This window comes from Panthera onca, chromosome B3, assembly GCF_046562875.1.
Source record: "Panthera onca isolate mPanOnc1 chromosome B3, mPanOnc1 haplotype 2, whole genome shotgun sequence".
NCBI classification, from domain to species: Eukaryota; Metazoa; Chordata; class Mammalia; order Carnivora; family Felidae; genus Panthera; species Panthera onca.
In genome coordinates this window covers 135,642,063-135,662,488 of record NC_138344.1, presented here as the reverse complement: position 1 = coordinate 135,662,488, position 20,426 = coordinate 135,642,063, and the positions used below count along the sequence as shown (strand labels likewise).

Here is a 20,426-nt window from a genome sequence, read left to right as displayed (position 1 = left end):
TAACACATCCCCAGTTGTCTATCCACAAAGAAAATCTCTTCCCACATGAGAATTTCTAGCTTACTTATTTCATATCTTGTTTAACAACTGTTTCTGAAATTAGTCAAGCCATTCAAAAGGCCACTTACCTGGGTTGGATGTGTATTGCATTGCAATCATTAGCATGGATGATGCAGACAGAGTAACATGGGCAGGAACGCCTTCTCTTCTTGAGGAACCCACTGAAACAAAAAATCTTTTGATTAGACACAATTAGTCTGTATGTATACTTCTTGTCATACAGCATGATAGCTGAGAGGAAACTTTGTTTAAAAGTCTGAACCAATTCAGTGGATGTTTTGCACAAATAAAAGCACAAATTCTGTCCTAGCATACAAATATTACATCTGTCATCATCAATAGCACACATTTGGTAAGAATCTCCAAGGAGAAGAAAGAGTGCCAGAGCGTGATGTCATGGCTTTATCAGAAATATACTTAGATGCAATCTCTGCTCCCAAGATGTTTACATCTAGGTGGAAAAGAAAGAAAAAACAAGATCCTCATGTGCCCAAATATAAAGGCATATTGAAGGTTATCTCAATAAAAGTAAAAATAAAAGGTTTATTTATTTTGAACTCAACTTGAATGTATCACCTTTCAGAGATGCAAATGAAGTAATAGTCCACTTATAATAGGGGCCTTATTAATTCAGTTACACAAATTTCAAATCATGTATTATTAAAAAAATTGTCTATTAATTTAAAAATTATTTTCAGCTCTCACATATCATTTAACAATTTTATTCAAACCTTCACATGTAACTCAGCAGCAGCATCTTCATCACCATGAGAACCACTTTTTTACTTTTCCAGAGCTTACCATCTTCATATCCAACTGAGTTGTTTGAAAGAATGCATTTTTCGAATCTGTGAATAACACTGTCACTGAACATTTTAACCTGTGCCACAAGTATTCAGTCACAAAGCAAGCTGGTTTCTTCAAAATTCATCTTGTAGCTGTGTATCCATGGTCTCCACATGATAATCACTTACATAATGCTTTTAAGACATCTTTAAGTGGCTTGTTTACGATGCATCCAACACTATATTACATTTCTTTCTCTCTCCTTTTTAGTGGTATGTCAGGGAACTCCAACAAGCATTCAAAACTAGCACTGATGGAGGTCATTCGGGATAACACTCCACAGAGCTGCTGTCTCCAAAGAGTACTTTATTATTCTAACCAGTAATTGAGAGAGGGCTCACATAGAAGAAACTTTAAAAGCACTGAAACATAAAATGAATTCCTTTTCTCAGGGATAATTGCAGAAGTAGGAGGAATCTCTCCTTATAGTTAGGTTTGTGGCAGATCATCAAGAAAGCATGAGCAGAACGGTGTAGAGTGAGCATGACACCCTCAGTCAACCCTCAGTTTCCTCCACACAATAGAGAAAACCACTAATGTGGGCAACAACAAAAAAAATCAGTTGACCCACAAATCTGCTTTATTTTATTTTTATTATATTTTACATTAAAGTGCAGTACATGGAAATAGTATCTCAACTCCATCCATTAAGAATAAGGCAACTTATAATCATACACATGGATAAAAGAACCATTAAAACACTACAAGATTTGTCATGTAATAGAGAAAACAGAAAATTTTAACATGATTCTATTCTTTTCTTTAAGTAAAAGAAAGACTTTGAGCACCACAATGGATGGTTTACAACAGCTTTACAGACATAAGCAAACAAATAAAGAAAAGGGATCTATCATTATGTTCTATTTACCCGAATTTGCTTTTATTAATCATTCACAGCTGGGATGCTGCTACCGCCACCAAGCTGGTGATATTCAGGTAGATGAACTAGTTTGGCTGTGCAATATAAATGGGTACTAATAATTATACAAAGATATGCAGATCATGTCAATGCTCTTAGATGGTAAAGTTGATTAATCAAATGAGATTAATCAAGGGAAGAGAACTTTGAGCCAAATACTAAAGAACAAGATGCATTTTCTCTCAGATTTAGCCAGGGAGCTTGTTAAAATTCAGCTTTGGGGCCCGTATCTAGAGTTTAACTCCATCAGTTTGGAAGCAGAAAAGGTACAAGTTTAATAAGCACATCATGTGACTCTGATCAAGGGGGCCCTTGAGCCTTGTGGGAGAAGCATTACTAGAGGGACAGGAAATAAGAAAGGAAGCACTCAGTAAGGTGTCTAGATGTGGGAGCAAGAAGTGCATGCCCCGGTGCCCTTTGTTCAGGGCGGTGGCAGGAAAATCTAGTCTCTGACACACTCGAAGAAAAATAATTACATACGTTTAAATAATTATCTATATCTGTATCTATATCTATATATGTATACACATCTATATATGGTCCTCCTGGGACAAGTGTTTTCACCTTTGTTTAAATTCATCTGAAACTTTTTAATAATAAATGTTTCTAAAAAAAAAAATAAAATGACTATTAAGGGAGTCTGAGAATCCCTGTGCCTGGAGGCCTTTAAAACTGGGAGAGATGCCCAAAATGTCTTGATGATTTAGGTGAAGTCTATTTGGAGACTAGCCCAAATGGCTCTGTGACCTTTGCATGTCCCTTTTACCCCTACAGAACCGTGCTCTCCGTCAAGTATGGTCAACCACAAAGCCAAAAGTGTTCCCCTGGTTCAAGCCCTAGGAAATTGGCTCCAGGACCTCTATAAACAGACAGGGCTTTGCAATTGCATAGCCTTCTGACAGACTGAATAAAATTACCACAATTCTAATTAATAAACATGCACAGGCACACATCATTTATTGAATCTTGGTAAAAAGGCATGATGTAAACAGATGTGTAGCTTGTCCCCGTGCGGGTGTATAAAGCCAAAGCTACATACAGTGGAAGGAAGAAGAGAATTAATCCAAATAAGAAAATTTTATATGTAATATTGTGCTCAGGAAATACAATTAAAAGTTTTAAGACCTATTTCCTGATCCTCCAGCACCACCAGAACAACCATTTCTAACCTTTCCTCTATGAGCCATAACTCATAGGAGCTTAATCTCTTCCTGCATCTTATAGTTCCTAATGTACTATCCCATACAGCTTTCTTACATGATTCTCACCCAAAAAACAATGAAGTATATAGGGAAGGCCATTTTATAAACAGAAATCAGATTATTTGCATGGGATCACCAACTTAATTATTAGGACGATAGCCCAAGTCACTTAACATCACAGCTAATGTTCTAGTGACTTATTCACTCAAAATTCATTTAAAAATTCAAAGAGTATTCTTCCCATAGCTCCCATGTCCCAGGCATTGTTCTTCCCCTGGAGACACAGTTGTAAACAAGACAGGTAAGCCTTTGTCCTTATGGAGCTTAAATGGTCAAGTTCTGCCATCCAATATGGTAGCCACTAGCCACATGTGGCTATTTAAATTAATTAAACTTCAATTAAATTAAAAATTCAGTTCTTCAGTCTCACTAGATACATTTAAAGCACTCAGTTACCATATGTGGCTAGTGTACTAGACAGCATGGAGGTTTTTTAAACATTTCCATCATTGCAGAAAGTTCTATAGACAGAGCTGTTCTAGAGGAAAAGGCAAACAAGTACCTGTGAAGAAATGTAAAGCAGGGCAAGGGAATAGGTAGAAAGTGATGGAGCGTCCTGATTTAGCTTGAGGGTAAGGAAAGGCATGTTGAAAGATGAGACACTTGAGCTGAGACCTAAAGAGAGTGAGGAAGAATCATAAGACCATCTGGGAGAAGGGCTACTGAGACACAGGAAAGCTTAGTGCCTTTATGAAACCGCAGAATGGCCAATGTGGATAGCATGGAGTGAACATAGAAGAGACAGTAATAAAACAGTAAGGTCAGCAGTGGCCAGAGCACAGAGGGCCGTGTGGGCTAGGGAAGGACATTGAATTTGATTTGTCAGAGTAATGGAAAGTGATGAAGGAAGTGACATGGTCTGATTTACATGTTTGGAGGATGGCTCTGGCTGTTTGGTAGAGAACAACTGTAGGACTGCCAGGAGTAGAAGCAGGGAGACTGGTTCAGAAACTACTGGACTGGTCCAGGTGAGAGATGGTGATAAGAAGCGGTCTGAATTGGAATATATTTAAATAAACCCCACTAGCCTTATTATTTTTTAAGGGGTAAAGGTAGGAGAGTCATCTGGGAAGAAGAAATACATTCTAGTGCCATCCGACAGAACCATTTCCTGTGCTTGGGCAGACTGCACTGCCTGAATTAACAAGCATCTCTGTGTAATCACAGGTATTTGTATTCCATGAGATAGGGTTTGAGCATAAGATACCTATGCTTACCTTCAGAAGGGCCTATCAATTCAACATAATGGGAAGACTGCGACATCATGACCCAAAAGTCCATGCAGCATTACAATATTTGTAGACTGCTATATCAATGAAAATCATAGAGACAAGAGTGCCCATCAACAATGCAGAGGTGAAGTGCCTGACTGGCTCAGTCAGTAGAGCATGCAACTCTTGACCTCAGAGCTGTAAGTTCAAGCCCCATGATGGATGTAGAGATTACTTTAGAAAAATAAAATCTTTAAAAAAAAAAAATGCAGAGGTGTTCTGTCAGATTCTATGCGATCAAAACCTATTCTGGTCATTATTGTTACTATACAACAAACTCTAGCGGGGGAAAAATCCCAAGCCCCAGACGCTGGCCCCTTTTCCCAAGCTATGTTTAAAATAATAAAACTTTAGGACAACATGTGAATTGGTACAGTATATTGGAATTAGTTGCAATGGGATTTGACATGTCTGTCACAAGACTGTGGATTTGGTCTGTTACACATTTGTTTAACATGACACAATATTCAAAGGCCATTGCTGTATGTTATCTTCTGGTCTTCACAACAAACATGGGCACGGGCAGGGGAGATCATGATAATTCACAATTTTACAGCTAAGGAAACTAAAGTTTGATGAGGTTAAGAGATTTGCCAATCGGCGAAAGACTACACAATTCAGCTCTTCGGATTTCTATTCCAACATATTTCCACAAATTGAACAATAAAGCTCTTACAAAATAGTAAGACCTATTTTATAAAAACAATCATTAGTTAATAAAACAAATTTTATATCTAGAAGAATATTTAAATGTCATCAATATGTGGTGTTGGGTTCTGACTGTCTTTTTTTAAATATATATATTTATTGGTTTTTGGAGGATCATAGAAGCATCACAGGCATCCTCTGTAATAGTAGTAGAAGACAAATGATCCAGGGCTAATGGCCTGGAACCAGATACTCAATTAACCCACACAATTGCTTTTAAGTGCAAAGATCTAAATGAACCTTTATTTTTCCTAAGGGTAAGTGATTTTTTGAGGAAATTTAAGTCTAGGCTACCAAGATACACTAGAAGGGTCTTTCACCGATATCATCGCTCAGTCTTATTATCATCTTTGAAATAACACAGCCTATATCAATTAATGTTCATTTGGGATCCGCTTTTCTCTTCTTTGCCAATATCCATATCATCTTCCCAACATCCATATTTCAAGTTGGTCCACAAATCACAGACCCTTTATTGCAAAAAAAGAGGTTTCCATGGTGAAATGCTAATGACTTTTTCAATTCTTAGTACTCCTTTAATATTTTTAAAAACAAAAAACAGAGCCTATTGCACACATTTGGAATAAAAAGAAGTATATCTTATTTGTGGAAGGAGTTAAAAAGAAAAGATTATGTCAGATGAAATTTTTATAATAAATTGCAGTTTTCTCTGCAGCATATCAAAAGGAGTGATTTAAAATAAAGCCACAGTACTAGATTTATTGACAAAAATGATGGGAGGGCATAACTGACAAACACGCACGGCCCTTACATGGAAAGAACCGTAATACTTCATTAGATCCACTTCAGAGCTTGGCGCTTCATAGTCTATGTTCTTAACGACACTAACATTTAACACCTGAAAAACTGTCCACATTTTACATCTTGACCTTGCGAACACCACACCAAAGGCATAAAATCTGTCTTGTCTTGAAGATTTTATCAAATAATCAGAAAATGCAGCCTCCTTAATCCCCTAACATCTCGGTCCTGAAATGAAAACATTCTGGAAGAAGTTAAATGCTCCTCTCTCATTTCGGTCACAATTTCTACACATCGAAACAACTTCCAAAGACAGAAACGACATGGATGCAAGCAACAGACACATATTCTCACATCAATTCCTTTACACGTGATTAATCTGGAACCCGATTCCCTCGTTCTTTGGGTCTGTGTCTTTACAAAGAAACAAATACAAAAAAAACATCTCAACGGGGCGCCTGCGTGGCTCAGTCGGTTAAGCGTTTGACTTTGGCTCAGGTCATGATCTCGCGGTTCATGAGTTCCAGCCCCGCATAGGACTCTGCGCTGACAGCTCAGAGCCTGAAGCCTGCTTCGGATTCTGTGTCTCCCTCTCTCTCTGCCCCTCCCCTGCTCATGCTCTGTCTCTCTCTGTCTCAAAAATAAATAAAACATTAAAAAAAAAAAAAACACCTCAATCATTTAATAGAATGTGGTTTTAAAGGGTATTACTACTGGGGTGCTTGGGTGGCTCAGTCGGTTAAGCAACCGACCCTTGACTTCAGCTCAGGTCATGATTTTGTGGTTCTTGAGTTCCAGCCCCACATCAGGCTCTGCACTGACAACAGGAGCCTGCTGAGGATTCTCTATCTCCTTTCTCTCTGCCCCTCCCCCACTCGTGCATGTGTTCTCTCTCTCTCAAAAAATAAACTTTTTTTGAAAAAGGGTATTACTACCATTTATTTTCAAAGATTTAAAGGCTCCTCAACCCACAGGGATGGTAACAATAAATGGAAGTCACAAGTAAGAAACTAAAACCAGAGCAATAGAGATAAATGAACTAGATCAACAACTGGGTTACAGGAAGACATGTGCCTCTTACATAAAATAAGATTGATGTTATTTAACCTAGAATTAGTAAGCCAGAAATAACCTTAGAGATGGAACATGTTTTCCAAAACTCCCCTTTACAGCTGAAAACACAATGGAGCCCCAGAGACATAAACAGCTTGTTCACAATTTAAATGAACACCAAGTTAATCTACCAATAAGTATTAAAATTCATACACATTTTGTAGACTCAACTTAATATTTTGTTCCCCTCAGTTGCCAAGGCTCACACATTTAAAGAAATAAGGATTCTAATGTGACTTTAAGACATGTTTTGGGGTCTGTGCTTCTAATTAAGTAGAAATTAATAACCAGGGATGAAGAAACAAATTGCCAGTCATCACAATGCTTGATCAGAGTGAAGCATAACTTCAGAGGCCTGATATATTCAATGCCTCTCCCTAAATTATTAACTTATTCCTAAGAAGGAGGGTAGAGTGAATTTAGATTAATTATTACAAAGATGCTCCTCCTCACCTGTAATTCTTTAAAAATAATAATAATAAATAAGAATTCCTATGCCTAAATTTCACAGTTAACATAAGTATACAATTCTAAGACTGTATTGAGAAGCAAGCGTTTGTCAGGTTACACAGAACAAAAAAAAAGAGAGAATGATCAATAATCTATTGCTTGAACCATACCATCGGTCTGCTAATGTTTCTGAATCACCATAAAATTTAGGCAGAAGACAGACTCTTTGCTTAAAAGACATGAAACTACAGGGGCGCCTGGGTGGCTTTGTCAGTTAAGCGCCCGACTTCGGCTCAGGTCATGATCTCACGGTCTATGAGTTCGAGCCTCGCGTCGGGCTCTGTGCTGACAGCTCAGAGCCTGGAGCCTGTTTCGGATTCTGTGTCTCCCTCTCTCTCTGCCCCTCCCCTGTTCATGCTCTGTCTCTCTCTGTCTCAAAAATAAATAAACATTAAAAAAAAAAAATTTAAAAGAAAAAGACATGAAACTATAATTCCCTAGCTAAAATTAAGCTTAACTATAAAATAAGTAATGTAGCTTAAAGGTACCTATGTTTGCCACTATTGTTACATAGCAACAACTTTAATAAGATGATAAGCACATAAAATTAAAAATGGTGAAAAATGGTCACTAGGAATCGAATGTGACCAATAAAGGTATTTTAATGGCACAAAAGTTTAGGGAAGGAGAGCAGTAAACTAACGCTTAGTGAACACCTGGCATTGAGCCAGCCAGCACCTTACCAATTTCCAGGTGAATCATCTCTGTTATCACAACCACCCAGGCAACTATTATGATTATTCTTCTTACATAGGTAAGAAACAGAAAGGTTAGGTAACTTGCCTAGGGCCACACAACTAGTTTGGCAGAAGAGCTGTGATTTAAATCTACATCTGTTTGGCTCCTAAATCCACAATCTTTTCAGGTTATCCGCTGAAGTATAGATTGATTCATAATCTAATTCTTTTTTTTTTTTAAGAGAGAGAGAGAGAGAGCACGCAAGAGCAGGGGAGAGGGGCAGAGGGAGAGAGAGAGAGAGAGAGAGAGAGAGAGAGAGATTATCTTAAGTAGGCGCCACTCTCAGCCCAGAGCCCAAAGCAGGGCTCGATCCCACGACCCTGGGATCATGACCTGAGCCAAAATCAAGAGTAAGACATTCAATCGACTGAGCCACCCAGGCACCCCCTGTAATCCATTTCTTTACAAAATACTTTAGAAGGATTCTGATCATAAAAACCAACCCAATTTGGCTTTTTCTCTCTGCTCTCATGTGTGGAAAGCCTATTAGAATTAATCTGCAACACTTCTCCAAAGAAGACATCCAGATGGCCAACCGACACATGAAAAAATGCTCAACATCACTCATCATCAGGGAAATACAAATCAAAACCACCATGAGATACCACCTTACACCTGTCAGAATGGGTAACATTAACAACTCGGGCAACAACAGATGTTGGTGAGGATGCAGAGAAGGAGGATCTCTTTTGCACTGTTGGTGGGAATGCAAGCTGGTGCAGCCACTCTGGAAAACAGTATGGAGTTTCCTCAAAAAACTAAAAATAGAACTACCTTACGACCCAGCAATTGTACTACTAGGCATTTATCCACGGGATACAGATGTGCTGTTTCGAAGGGACACATGCACCCCCATGTTTATAGCAGCACTATCAACAATAGCCAAAGTATGGAAAGAGCCCAAATGTCCATCGATGGATGAATGGATAAAGAAGATGTGGTATATCTATACAATGGAGTATTACTCGGCAATCAAAAAGAAGGAAATCTTGCCATTTGCAACTACGTGGATGGAACTGGAGGCTATTATGCTCCAGTGAGCATAGTGAAACAGAATTCAAATCAGCTCCACATTTATAACAAACTTGCACATGAGTTGCAAGCCTTTTTTCAAAGTGTTTTCATACGTATTGATTCACTTTATCATCACAACATCCCTGTGATGGGAAGTTAATGCTAGCATCATTCTGGAGATGAGGTATCAACAATGTGAGATGCCTAACACCACACAGCACATTTACAAGTGAAGCTGAAACTAGGATCTATATGTCCTGACACTGTCTATTGCTCTTCCCATCACAATCTTCTGCCTTCAGGTGCAAAAGATAAGAATTTCTATACCTGAGGCAGCACTCTCTCCATACTTTTTTCTTAAGTTACACAAAATACCATAGTTTCTATGTCAGTAATAGACTATGCCTTGATGTTTTCTTCCTACTCTATAAGATCAAATTATGCAAGTAAAACAATTCTAAGGTATAATCATCATTCATTTCTTTGATTCTCTCCATAATCATCATGCTGAAATGACAATTTAAATCACAGCACATGTATATAGCAAGTGATTTCATTATAATCTTGAAAATCTATAGCCTAAAACAGTGCAAGCAAATTCCATTCGTACAATATGTTAAAAGAATCTAGTATTAGGTAAGATTGAACTTACATATAGCCATTGGTAGAAAAGATGTGCTAAGATATTCAATAATATCCTTGTGCAGAAATGGAGGAAAGGTAGCTAACGTTGATATCATCGTGTAGGGCAAAGTACTCAGAATATCATCATTGAGAAAGGGTAGCAAACATGTAGTTGTATAAAATATCGACTGTCCAAGATCTACAAAACAAAAGTGAGTAATCAGTCACTGAATATTTTGCCATTTAACAAAATATGCTAATTCTATATTTTTAGTTCTTATGAACTGGCTTAAATTGAAAACAGCTTTGCTCCCTTCTTATTAAGAGCTCTGAAACATAATGCTCAGTAGAGTGCATAGACAGTATATTTGTTCAATAAATGACTGGTGAATAACTGCATTAAGAAATATAAATATCGATTTCATGAGCTTTTCCTCAACCCTCTATCAATCTTCAGTAACACTGGGTATTCCTATTATTCCTTGATTTTAGAAACTAAAAGCACTTTCCACGTGATCATGAATCCTAAAATGTTGTCTAGCATTCTTACCATCATTACATTTTACACAAAGTAACTGTGGCACAAAGATGTTACATTATTTACCCAACGGAAGTTTTAGCAAAGTCAAGGGCAGGACCGGAAATAAAGCCAGGCTATCCCTGCCCCATCAACCAAAAAGCACAGTCTTCCTACATCTGGAGTGTTGAGGAATGAGGGAACATGCATCTTCCAGTACAGCAGCATATTCCGCAGGTGCCAAAGAAAGGAAGCTGTAAATTGATGTTGTGTGGCCCTGTGCATTCAGTTATCAATCATCACAGAAGGATGTACTACCTAGTGGTAATCTTCCTATCAACATCTTTAAATGGGGAGAGGAAGAGTACCTACCTCACTTCTAGAAGGACTGTTAAGAGGCTTAAATGAGATTAATATAGAGTGCTTAACACAGCACATAATGTGTGCTCCACAAGTATGGCCATTGTTAAATATATTAATAGTGTTACTATTATTACCTGCACAAGGAGCAAAAATAAAGGACATTCAAAAAAACCATAACTATTTAGCTTTAGAATGCATGTACACCAAATCCCAATATACTGAATATATCTTTCTGTTTTTAAGTGGGCTTCATGCCCAGCGCAGAGCCCAACACAGGGCTTGAACTCACACCCCTGAGATCAAGACCTGAGCTGAGACCAAGAGTTGGGTGTTTAACTGACTGAGCCACTCAGACACCTCTACTGAATATATCTTTTGATACTTCTGGATCTCCCAATTTGTGTGTCATCAGTCAGGACCTGACAAGGAAGATGTGGATCACTTTCCTGTCCACTATAAAAGAAAATTATTGGGTTTGTTTGTCTCGCAGCAGATTTACCTTCTTAGTGCAATTTTGATGCCTAATGTTATTTCCAACTATCATGGAATTAACCTGCCATCTCAACAAGCACATCAACTGACAACAGAGAGGATGAGGCCACCCGCACGCTGGTGAGTGAGGGTCAGTCAACCTTGGCCTCAAGCTGATAAGACGTAAAATTCATAGGTTGTTTTACTAAGAATTAAATGAGGCTGTGCGTAAAGGACACCTTAGCTGCATTGTAACGTAGTTACAGAACATTAGTGCTGAAAGGCGCCTGAGAGCCAATCTGGAATATCTTTCAAGTGAGGAAACTGAGGCCCGGAGAAGGAAAGTGAGGGCCCAAGATCGCCTGACAGCTGGGAGCTGAACTGTGTCAAGAATGCAGCTCTCACCAGTGCACAGCCCTTCCCCCTGTGGAGACACCGCCTCGAGCCCTGGAACGGTAGTTCACACGCTCAGTACACAAAAGAGTCACCCAGAGGGCTCAGTAAAAATTTGGATCCCCAGGACACACCCCTCAGCGATTCTTATTCCTAAATCCCAGTGTGGGACCCAGAATTCCATATTCAAACTCCCTCAGTGATTCCAGTGTTGTTAGGAAACACTGCTGAACTCCTTTTTTTACCTCTAAGGGAGAGTCTAGTTTTTCCCTCTCTTCTAAGAACAGAGAACACAGTCTACAGATAACAGTGAAGAGTAAAGTCGCAACATAGTTGTAGGTAAAAAGCAAATATATAAATCATTCCCCCTGAAACTGTTGTAATTTAACACAGTTAAATTGCAGTTAAATGGATTGTGAGTTATCAAACTGAATGCTTTTTATCTTAATAAAGGGGCTCTAACACAGTGGCCCAGCCCAGGACCAGGCAGGTCTACAGTGACCTCAGGACAGGTTGTCACAAAGGAAAAGTACTGATGAGACCACCACCACAGTAAGCTCTGGCAGTCTTATGTTCAGAGAGTCATCTCTTTGAAATTCTGAGTGGGTACAGGGATCACAGTAAAAGTGACTGGGCTCAAAACAACTACAAAGTTACACAACAAGCAAATTTACAAATTTCTACATTTTTTTATATTCACTATAATACAGAACTGTAAATATAAGAAAAAAAAACAAATTCAACAATCATTATTTCATCATTTTTAAGAAAGTAGGTTTTTTTAAATTTTTTAATTAGGAACACATCTTAATAAACCATTAAACATTCTCTTAGGAGAGTTAGCTGCAAGTAAAGGGCGAAATAACTCCCACAACTCACTCATTTCCCAAATTCCAGTTTCTCTATACAGTGAAACTTTGGGTATCGTACTTCCAGAGACCAAATTATCAGTGTTTTCAAGTTAAAATGCTGTTTTAACCCATGTTTTAAACATTCATTCTCTGGAAAAATCCCTTTTCTTACTCCATGGTTTTCCATTTGATTCTCGCAAATATAATACTGAATAGTTAAACAAGAGATATTGTACTCCTTTTTATGGGTTAGAAAATGGTAAGCAAGTGAGATAATGACATTGGCTAAAACACACTGTGGAAAGGGAAAGCGTTAGGCAAAGAAGCATGCTCTTAGGTCACTGTCCCGAAGCATCCCTAATAGTGTGTAGTATATGCCACATACAGCTTATAGCAGCACCATATATCATACCGACCGCCAACACTTTGTAATAATAACTAGTGATCACTGGTTAAATTTGGAAGAGTTCTTAGAGATTTATTCTCATCGAACCTCCCGGATTTAAAAGACAGGAAAAGTAAGTCCCAGGGAGAGTCTGTGATTTGCCGCGAAAAATCACAGGATTAGTCAGTGGATTTGACGTGCCCTTCAGGCTCCATCTCTTACATTTTATGGGGGGCAGGTTTCTAAATCTTAGCCCACAAATCATAATTCCAACAAGCACCTCCATGATAAGCAGGTAAATTCCCACTACAGCTCTACTCGTCCTTCCAGCCCATTCCCCTCCAAATGTAGGCCGACCTGGGTAACATCCCTCTGGTCATAAATGAGCGAAAAATGACAGGATGGGAAAAGCCATAATTAAGTTTCCATATAAGAAGGCTTTAGCCACACAAAGACCTTTTAAGCAATTTATTACAGTAACAACGGTCTCCAGCATCCATAAACATACACATACATTCTCAAAGATTTTGATTAAATGCTCACCGTGTTGGCCGTGCTGGAGTAAAGGAACTAGATCCAGAAGAGTCACCAAAGTCACGTAGAGGCCTTGATAGTCCAAAGAAGGGTAGTCTGACAAGTGAGCATCACGACTTTGCAGGCCGCGTTCAGAGGGAGCATCTCGCAGGACGCTGTAAAGGAGGGAGCGAGTAACAGTAGGGTTGATGGAACTGACCTGCGGTCTTAGAGATGGGGTGAGTGGGAATGGCACAGGAAAAAGACACATGGTCATGGGCACTGTCAAATTGGAGGCATCTTGGTTTTCCTTCTTCCCTGTGCGGGACAAAATGCTGTTGGGGGGACAAGGAAAAAAAAGAGACAACAAAGACACAAAGAACAGCACATTACATTGAAATGACACTCTAAAACAAATAATAAAACTCCAGATATATCCCACATAAGATGCAATTGCCACACCAGCAGTGTCTACACATCGAGCAGGGGTCACATAGCTTCGTGCTCAGAAATACCAATAACGCACGGTTTCTTTCGTGGAAATTGCATTGCATCTCATGTGTTATCTGGTTAGTAAGGAGCAAAAATATAAAAATGCATGTTTCAGTGCCAAACCCATGTTTTACAGTTTATCGGTTTGGTGAAGGAGAGGTTTCCTCGAAGGAAAAACAATGGTTTCATCTAATGAATTAGGGCTTTTACACTAATTAAAACAAGCTTTCAAGGCAAAAGAAGTTTTCAGCTAGACTGTCTTAATCGGGTAAACAAAAACCTGCAAAATATAGGTATGGCACTTGCAGAAACATGTTTTAGCAAAGAATAAACATGTGTGTTTATTAAGAAAGTCTTAAAAATCACATGTTTATTGCATCAAAATAATGTCTATATGTATATTATGATACTGTTTCATGACATTCTATCAGTATCATTTGAGATAATGAAGTTTAAACAGGCATATGAATTTAGAAATAATACATATTTCTAAAATGTTAGCTAAACTACATTGGAAAAGCTATAAAATAATATATAGTAGATGGTCCGTAGCATATGTTTGTGAACTAATGATAATGGTTATTTATGTGTGTTTTTTTTAATTTTGCATGTTGGGGAGGAAACATTTTATTTTATGAATACAAACATTGGTTTATTAAATAGTTACCTTCAAAATTCTAAAGACTAGGCAAGCAGTATCTGCCATATAGCTGCACATCATACAATAGTATCTTATATATTACTGCTGCTACTTACGTTATTATTCAACAAAACTCACTAAAAACTAAAGGAAAGATCATTTAGAAAGTTAAAAAAAAAAGTTTAATGGGAATAAAAATAAACTCTAGAAATAAACTAGCTTTCTTTTAGCCTTCATTTTTAAATAAAAGCCTTTTAGTAAAAGCGATAAAGCAGAAAACTTGTTAATTTAAAAATAGAAGAAATAACTGCTTGGCCAGATGTTTTAAGTTTTTAAAATTAGGTTTACTATTTATCATCAAAGACAATAGTTATACATTATAATGATAATCTCTGCTGCGCTTACAAAGTGCTTTTATATAGTACACTTATATGTGAATCAAAATAGATAACAATTTATAAATGTTTCATTACATAAAAATAACCTTGTTTTACACTTACTCTATGTGCATCAAACATTACTAAGTTCTTAGTTAATGATATTACATTTACAATTTTACAGTGGTGTGAAGAATTGGTTAGTGTCGAGCATGCTTGCTATTTCAAATTGACATTTATTTTTATTTACTCTTAGTGCAAAATATGTTACAATGTAAGAAAAATGACTACATGCTTTTTATTTTCCATGTGCCTAATTTACCTCGATTTCCTTTGTCTTCTGTTACCCAATGTCCAGGGAAAAACAATTAATAATAATAAAGATAATTTCAGAATAGTTATGTAATACTTCTTAGCAAGAAATAACTTAAGATTTAGTGTTGTTTTTTTTTACTTTTAAAGGGATTAAATTAACCTTTTTTGTGTGTGATGTATTTATCTTAAAGTAAGATACATATACTTTATACTTTACAATGGGATAATATCAACATTCCAGTACCATCAGATTTTCCATCAGACTTTATAGTTTCCTCATATAACTTGATTATTCCTAAATGTACCACCTTTAAATGTTATGTTCTTGATAAGCCCAGTCACCAAAAATCTATTTGAATCCTGGAGGGTTCTATCCCACTGAAAATTCCTTTAGAATCATAATGGATATAAGTTAGAAATACTATTTCCCAAATTTCAGTCCTAAGTTAACCCTACTACCTACATCTTTTCAAAATTACAAGATGTGGATCTTCTAGAAGTGGTATAGAAAAACAACATTTTGCCTTAGAGAATAAAATTAGCTACATATCATATATTAATGCTATCCTTTAAATTAAGTACCGTTCTGTCATCAACTTTTCCTTGGTGGGGGAAATATAGCACATTATTTTTTTCGAGTATACTTCAGTATTGTTCCAAAGTTGGATATAATTTAAGACACTAGTCAAATCAACTTTGGAGACTCCATTTTGATATTTTTCCCTTCCTGTATATGTGGGGTTCCCAAATGATAGCAGCAACAAGTTCATACATGCAGGGAGGGAGAATGTCAGCATTGAAACAGTAAAACTTCTCTCTCACTGCCTCTAGATTTAATAAGTAGGTGAGGTTGAGGAAAAAAATGGCTGAAATGAATTATCCATGAAACCAGTTTTAAATTACCATTCATGTTTCAATGTAAGGAAATGTTTTCATTTGTGGTAAAACTTAAGAAGGGCTCATGAATCAATGTACAATGCATTGTGATTTTATGATGTTTTGTGAAGTTTATTCAGAAAAAAAAAAAAAAAACTTATTTCCCCAACCAAACTGTCTAACTCGGGAATGATAAAACCATCTACCCCATCTAAAATTCTTTCCCAGAGGACTAGACACCCAACCAAAAAGAACATTAAGAATGCCCTGCTCAGAAGAGTTTGACCCAGCAACCAACTTTTCACCTTTCCTTTTCCCTCCTGAGATCCTCTTTATCAAATGTTTACTTCCAACATCAAGAGGAACCAAGAGAAGAAGACCCCTGTGGGTATGGAGAAAGATGAAAAGTTGCCCTGAGGTATTTATAGCACATAAAAATAATACATCAAATAAACTTTCTATAAGCTTATAAATTTTGACATCTTAGTTGAATCTATACACTAAATAAAATTTACTTTATCATGCGATACTCTAAAGCTACTCTGTGGACTTCAAATCAGTCATTGGAAGGTCTGTTTTCTTCCTAAGCAAGTAAAAATTACAATTCAACTAAGCTTATTGAACTGAGACTAGAATCCCTTTTAAAAAACATATCAAACATTTTCTAAAGAGTTAGCAGCAAGTAGTTTTCCCCAAACATAATGATTGTTAAAAAGATTTTATGCGCAAGCAGCTGGAATGGCACCAGAAGAGAGATCTGGGGGAAGGAGTTCCAAAAGACTGCATGACATAGGAAGACTGGAAACCTTTAAATATTCTGCCAGGTAAGAGGCAAGATCCTTAAAGAAGAACTTAGATATTTTAAATATGGCCCCAGAATGCTTTCAATGTAAAATGGACAGACTCCTCTGTAGCAATGAGGGGGGGATTAAACTAGATGATCTTCATAGTTCCTTCTAATACTAAAAGCAAACAAAAAACTAAACTCTGAAGTTGTGTGTAAATTGTGTGCCTGTTCCCATACTTAGGTCCCTACTAAATTAAAATGAGTACAAGTTAGCACTCAGACAAAATTTTACCCAGTACCCCAGGTCACTGCTAGATGAAATAATGCTCTAGAAGGGTTACTGCAATGGATAAAATCTGGACCAAAGTCAACTCAATTCAACAAATATTTGTTGACCCTCTTCTAAGGACCAAACTCTGCTCTAGGCTCAAGGGTTAGTAAGCTGAATACCCCGTAAGACTCATCTTCTACTAACCTAAAATTTAGGGAACCCCCATGAACTACAATGTGAGTCTAATTAAGAGCTAAGTGAACAGATGTGGACTATTCAACCACTGATATAGTTAATTACGGTAACACATAATCTCTCCGCTCCTGTGGATTAAATTAATTGAAGTTAAACACCTAGGCTAATCTCTGCCTTTGGGAATATGTACAAAGTCTACTGAAATCAGTAAGAGTCACATGCCACACATGAATACCAGAGGACTATTCCTCTAAAAATGCAATTCTGACTCAAATGAAGCTGCTGGTACTTCAAGTTGCAGATTTTACTCAAAATAATAATAATTTTAATTTCCTTGAGAATATCCAAATAGACAGAGGGTTACTCTGTGAGAATTTGTCTCTAATTCTTTCTTCTTGTTTCTTTCCAAGAATCTGCATTCTGAAAGCAAGAAGTGCTTCTGAATGTAAAAGTCGTCTAAAATGCAAAGGGAACCAACTTGTTAGTGAGTAGAAACTCTTACTGTCAATAATCTTGGACACCAAATACCTAGACCATCTTATCTGTCTTGAATTTTCTAATAGCATAAAGAAAATTAAGAAATATAAATATTATTATTATGGATATATATATATACCAACAGTGAAAGTGGTCATAGTTTGGTCCAATGTAGGACAATAGTTGTAAGTTCTATATTTCCAATAAACAAAAGAAATTAAAGAATTTTGCGTTGGGTTTTGTGGGGTTGTTGTTGGGGGTTTTTTTGGTGTTTTTATTTATTTTTGATTTTTGCTTTTTATTTTTTTAATGCTGAGGTAGGCAAAAAGAAGAAAGAAATTGCATTGGGTTCAGCCCAAGAGTTGAAACCTCTAAGCACTGAAGTTCAGCCTGTGACATGTTATGTTTCTTACTGTTTTCTTTCTTCTTCCTACTTCATGTGAGTGTGTCCTATAGGCTATCAACTCTGCTCTGACTTACTACCCACAACAAATTGCTAAGTGAGAGACAGCTAAAGCATCTGGGAATTAAAACACTATCCAGATCACCTCAAGTACAGCTCAATTTAACTTCCAAAAAGTTGGCAAATCTTTGCACTAAGCACTGCCTTTCCTCCCTTAATCTCAAGGAAAACCAAAACTATGCCAAGAACTCATAATGGATGCTGGTATTCCCAAAGGCCAAACCCAAGTATTTACTAAAAGAAGTGTCTTTGCACCATGATAACTAGTAATATGAGGGAGAAGCAATAGAGTGTAATTATTGAGAGTATGCTGTGGATTAAAACCACCAGGGTCAAAGCCAGGTTCCAACGCTGACTAGATAGGTGACTGAGCAATTTCTTTAACTGCTTTACGCTTTAGTTTATTATCTGTAAAATAGGTATAATACTACATTTATTTCATATAATTATTATAAGGGATTAAATGAGATGACATGTATAGTTCTTAGAACAGTGTTTGACACATATAATTACTAGTATTATCATACAATATTGCTATGATAATGGTAGTTATTGTTAATACTACCATTAGAAGCAGCTGCTGATATTGTCTTCCTTGAAAATGGTGGAACTTAAGAAACACAACAGATGAACATAGGGTAAGAGAAGGAAAAATAAGATAAAAACAGAGGGTGAGGCAAACCTTAAGAGACTCTTAAATACAGAGAAAAACTGAGCACTGCTGGAGGGGAGGGGAAGGGGGCATGGACTAATTGGATGTTGGGCATTAAGGAGGGCACTTGGATTCTACTCCTGAAACCAATACTACACTGCATGTTAACTAACTTGAATCTACATAAATAAATTTTAAAAAGAAAATGGATTCAGCTCAATGGCACAGAATCTTCTCCAACACTACTTGAACAAACTACCTTAACACCAGTTTTATCATTAAAATGCTATGAACCATGATCCTATCCTAATAATCCATGGCTCAAGAAAATGGAAACTTCATGTCTTGCAAACATGACTTCAGTATCCTAAATTTCCAAACTTTCTGACACAATGACTAAGACTTAAGCAGTAGGCTTCAAAGTGCCAACAAATGTCACGGTTTCTTTGCAAAGTGAATTCAGAATCTGCTTGCTGCTGAAAAAACGCCTCCCACTTTGAGAACTTCCAGAATTTGTGATAAAGGACAATGTTTCCCGTTGAGAACCCTGACCTCAAAGACAAAAGGAGAATTCAAAAGAGCAGGATCAGATGCTTGTATATCAATATAAACAAACTGATTATTTCAATGAACACTGAGCAAATAATCCCACTGCAATTTGAAAAGAAGGGAAATCGCCTCTACTTACTAAGCAAGTATGAAATCTATGAATCTGATACACAGCATCCCTTTAATACAGAATAGGGACACCAAGTGTTCTAAAGAAGACAAGATACTCCAAAGAATAAAAACAAAGATCAGGGCTGTAGAAGACGAGCAGCTGACTTAAACGCGTGAAACTTCTTTCTACAAAGCATTCAGACTGCCAAAGGCTCGCCTTGGACAAGCGGGGACTCCAGGGCAACTACACTCAGTCGGAATTGGTGTTCCCTCCCTAATACCTGTCTCACAAAAATGCTGCTGTTACACAGCAAAAAGAAATAGTAGCAAGTCAAGTTGTGTGTTTCCAATATCAGATTTGGAGTGAGAAGATCATGGTAATGGGGAGACCAAGCCTTAGAATGTAATGGAAAGTGAAGCGTTCCCCTTTATTCTTCAGTGTTATTTCCCAAACAACGGAGTCTTTACTTGAAAGGCTCCCCTTGTTTTTCCTAAAGAGAACCATGAAGTAGATAGGTCCCTCCTGTCTCCGTCTTATAGTAAAAGCATCCAGGATTTGTTTTTCATTCCTTGTCCTCCTCAGAATTTCCACATCAATTGTAAAGCACGTTGAACGCTTGAAGTGTTGCACAGATTGTTATTACCATACATTATACTTCAAGAAACAGGAAATACTATTGATGAACCTAAAACACTACTTCTGATTTTCTTTAAGACCGTGTTTCTTATTAATTTTAGCAATGTAAATTCTCCTGTCAATCTCATTCTATATTAATGCCAGACATACAACCTTTATCACTGTATAAATCGCTTGAAAAGATGTAAAGTGGAGGAAAGCAGGCGGTAGCCATGCAACCCTTTTTTTTTTTTTTTTTCAGTTAGGCCTGTGAGCTGACCTGCT

At 37.2% G+C, this 20,426-nt stretch overlaps 1 protein-coding gene across 10 annotated transcripts in view; it reads right to left on the bottom strand.

Annotated features, from left to right (window-relative positions):
- Positions 1–20,426, bottom strand: part of UNC79 (unc-79 subunit of NALCN channel complex) — a 262,094-nt gene that overhangs the window by 199,529 nt on the left and 42,139 nt on the right. For 9 of the 10 annotated variants that reach the window (XM_060620631.2, XM_060620624.1, XM_060620626.1 and 6 more), the window contains exons 3-5: positions 13,351–13,655; positions 9,856–10,026; positions 129–221 (exon numbers count right to left, since the gene is read on the bottom strand). In XM_060620631.2, coding sequence (XP_060476614.1) covers positions 129–221; positions 9,856–10,026; positions 13,351–13,597 — 511 coding nt within the window. In that variant the 5' untranslated portion in view covers positions 13,598–13,655. The remainder of the gene's footprint in view (positions 1–128; positions 222–9,855; positions 10,027–13,350; positions 13,656–20,426) is intronic. The other variant, XM_060620630.1, reaches the window with a different exon arrangement.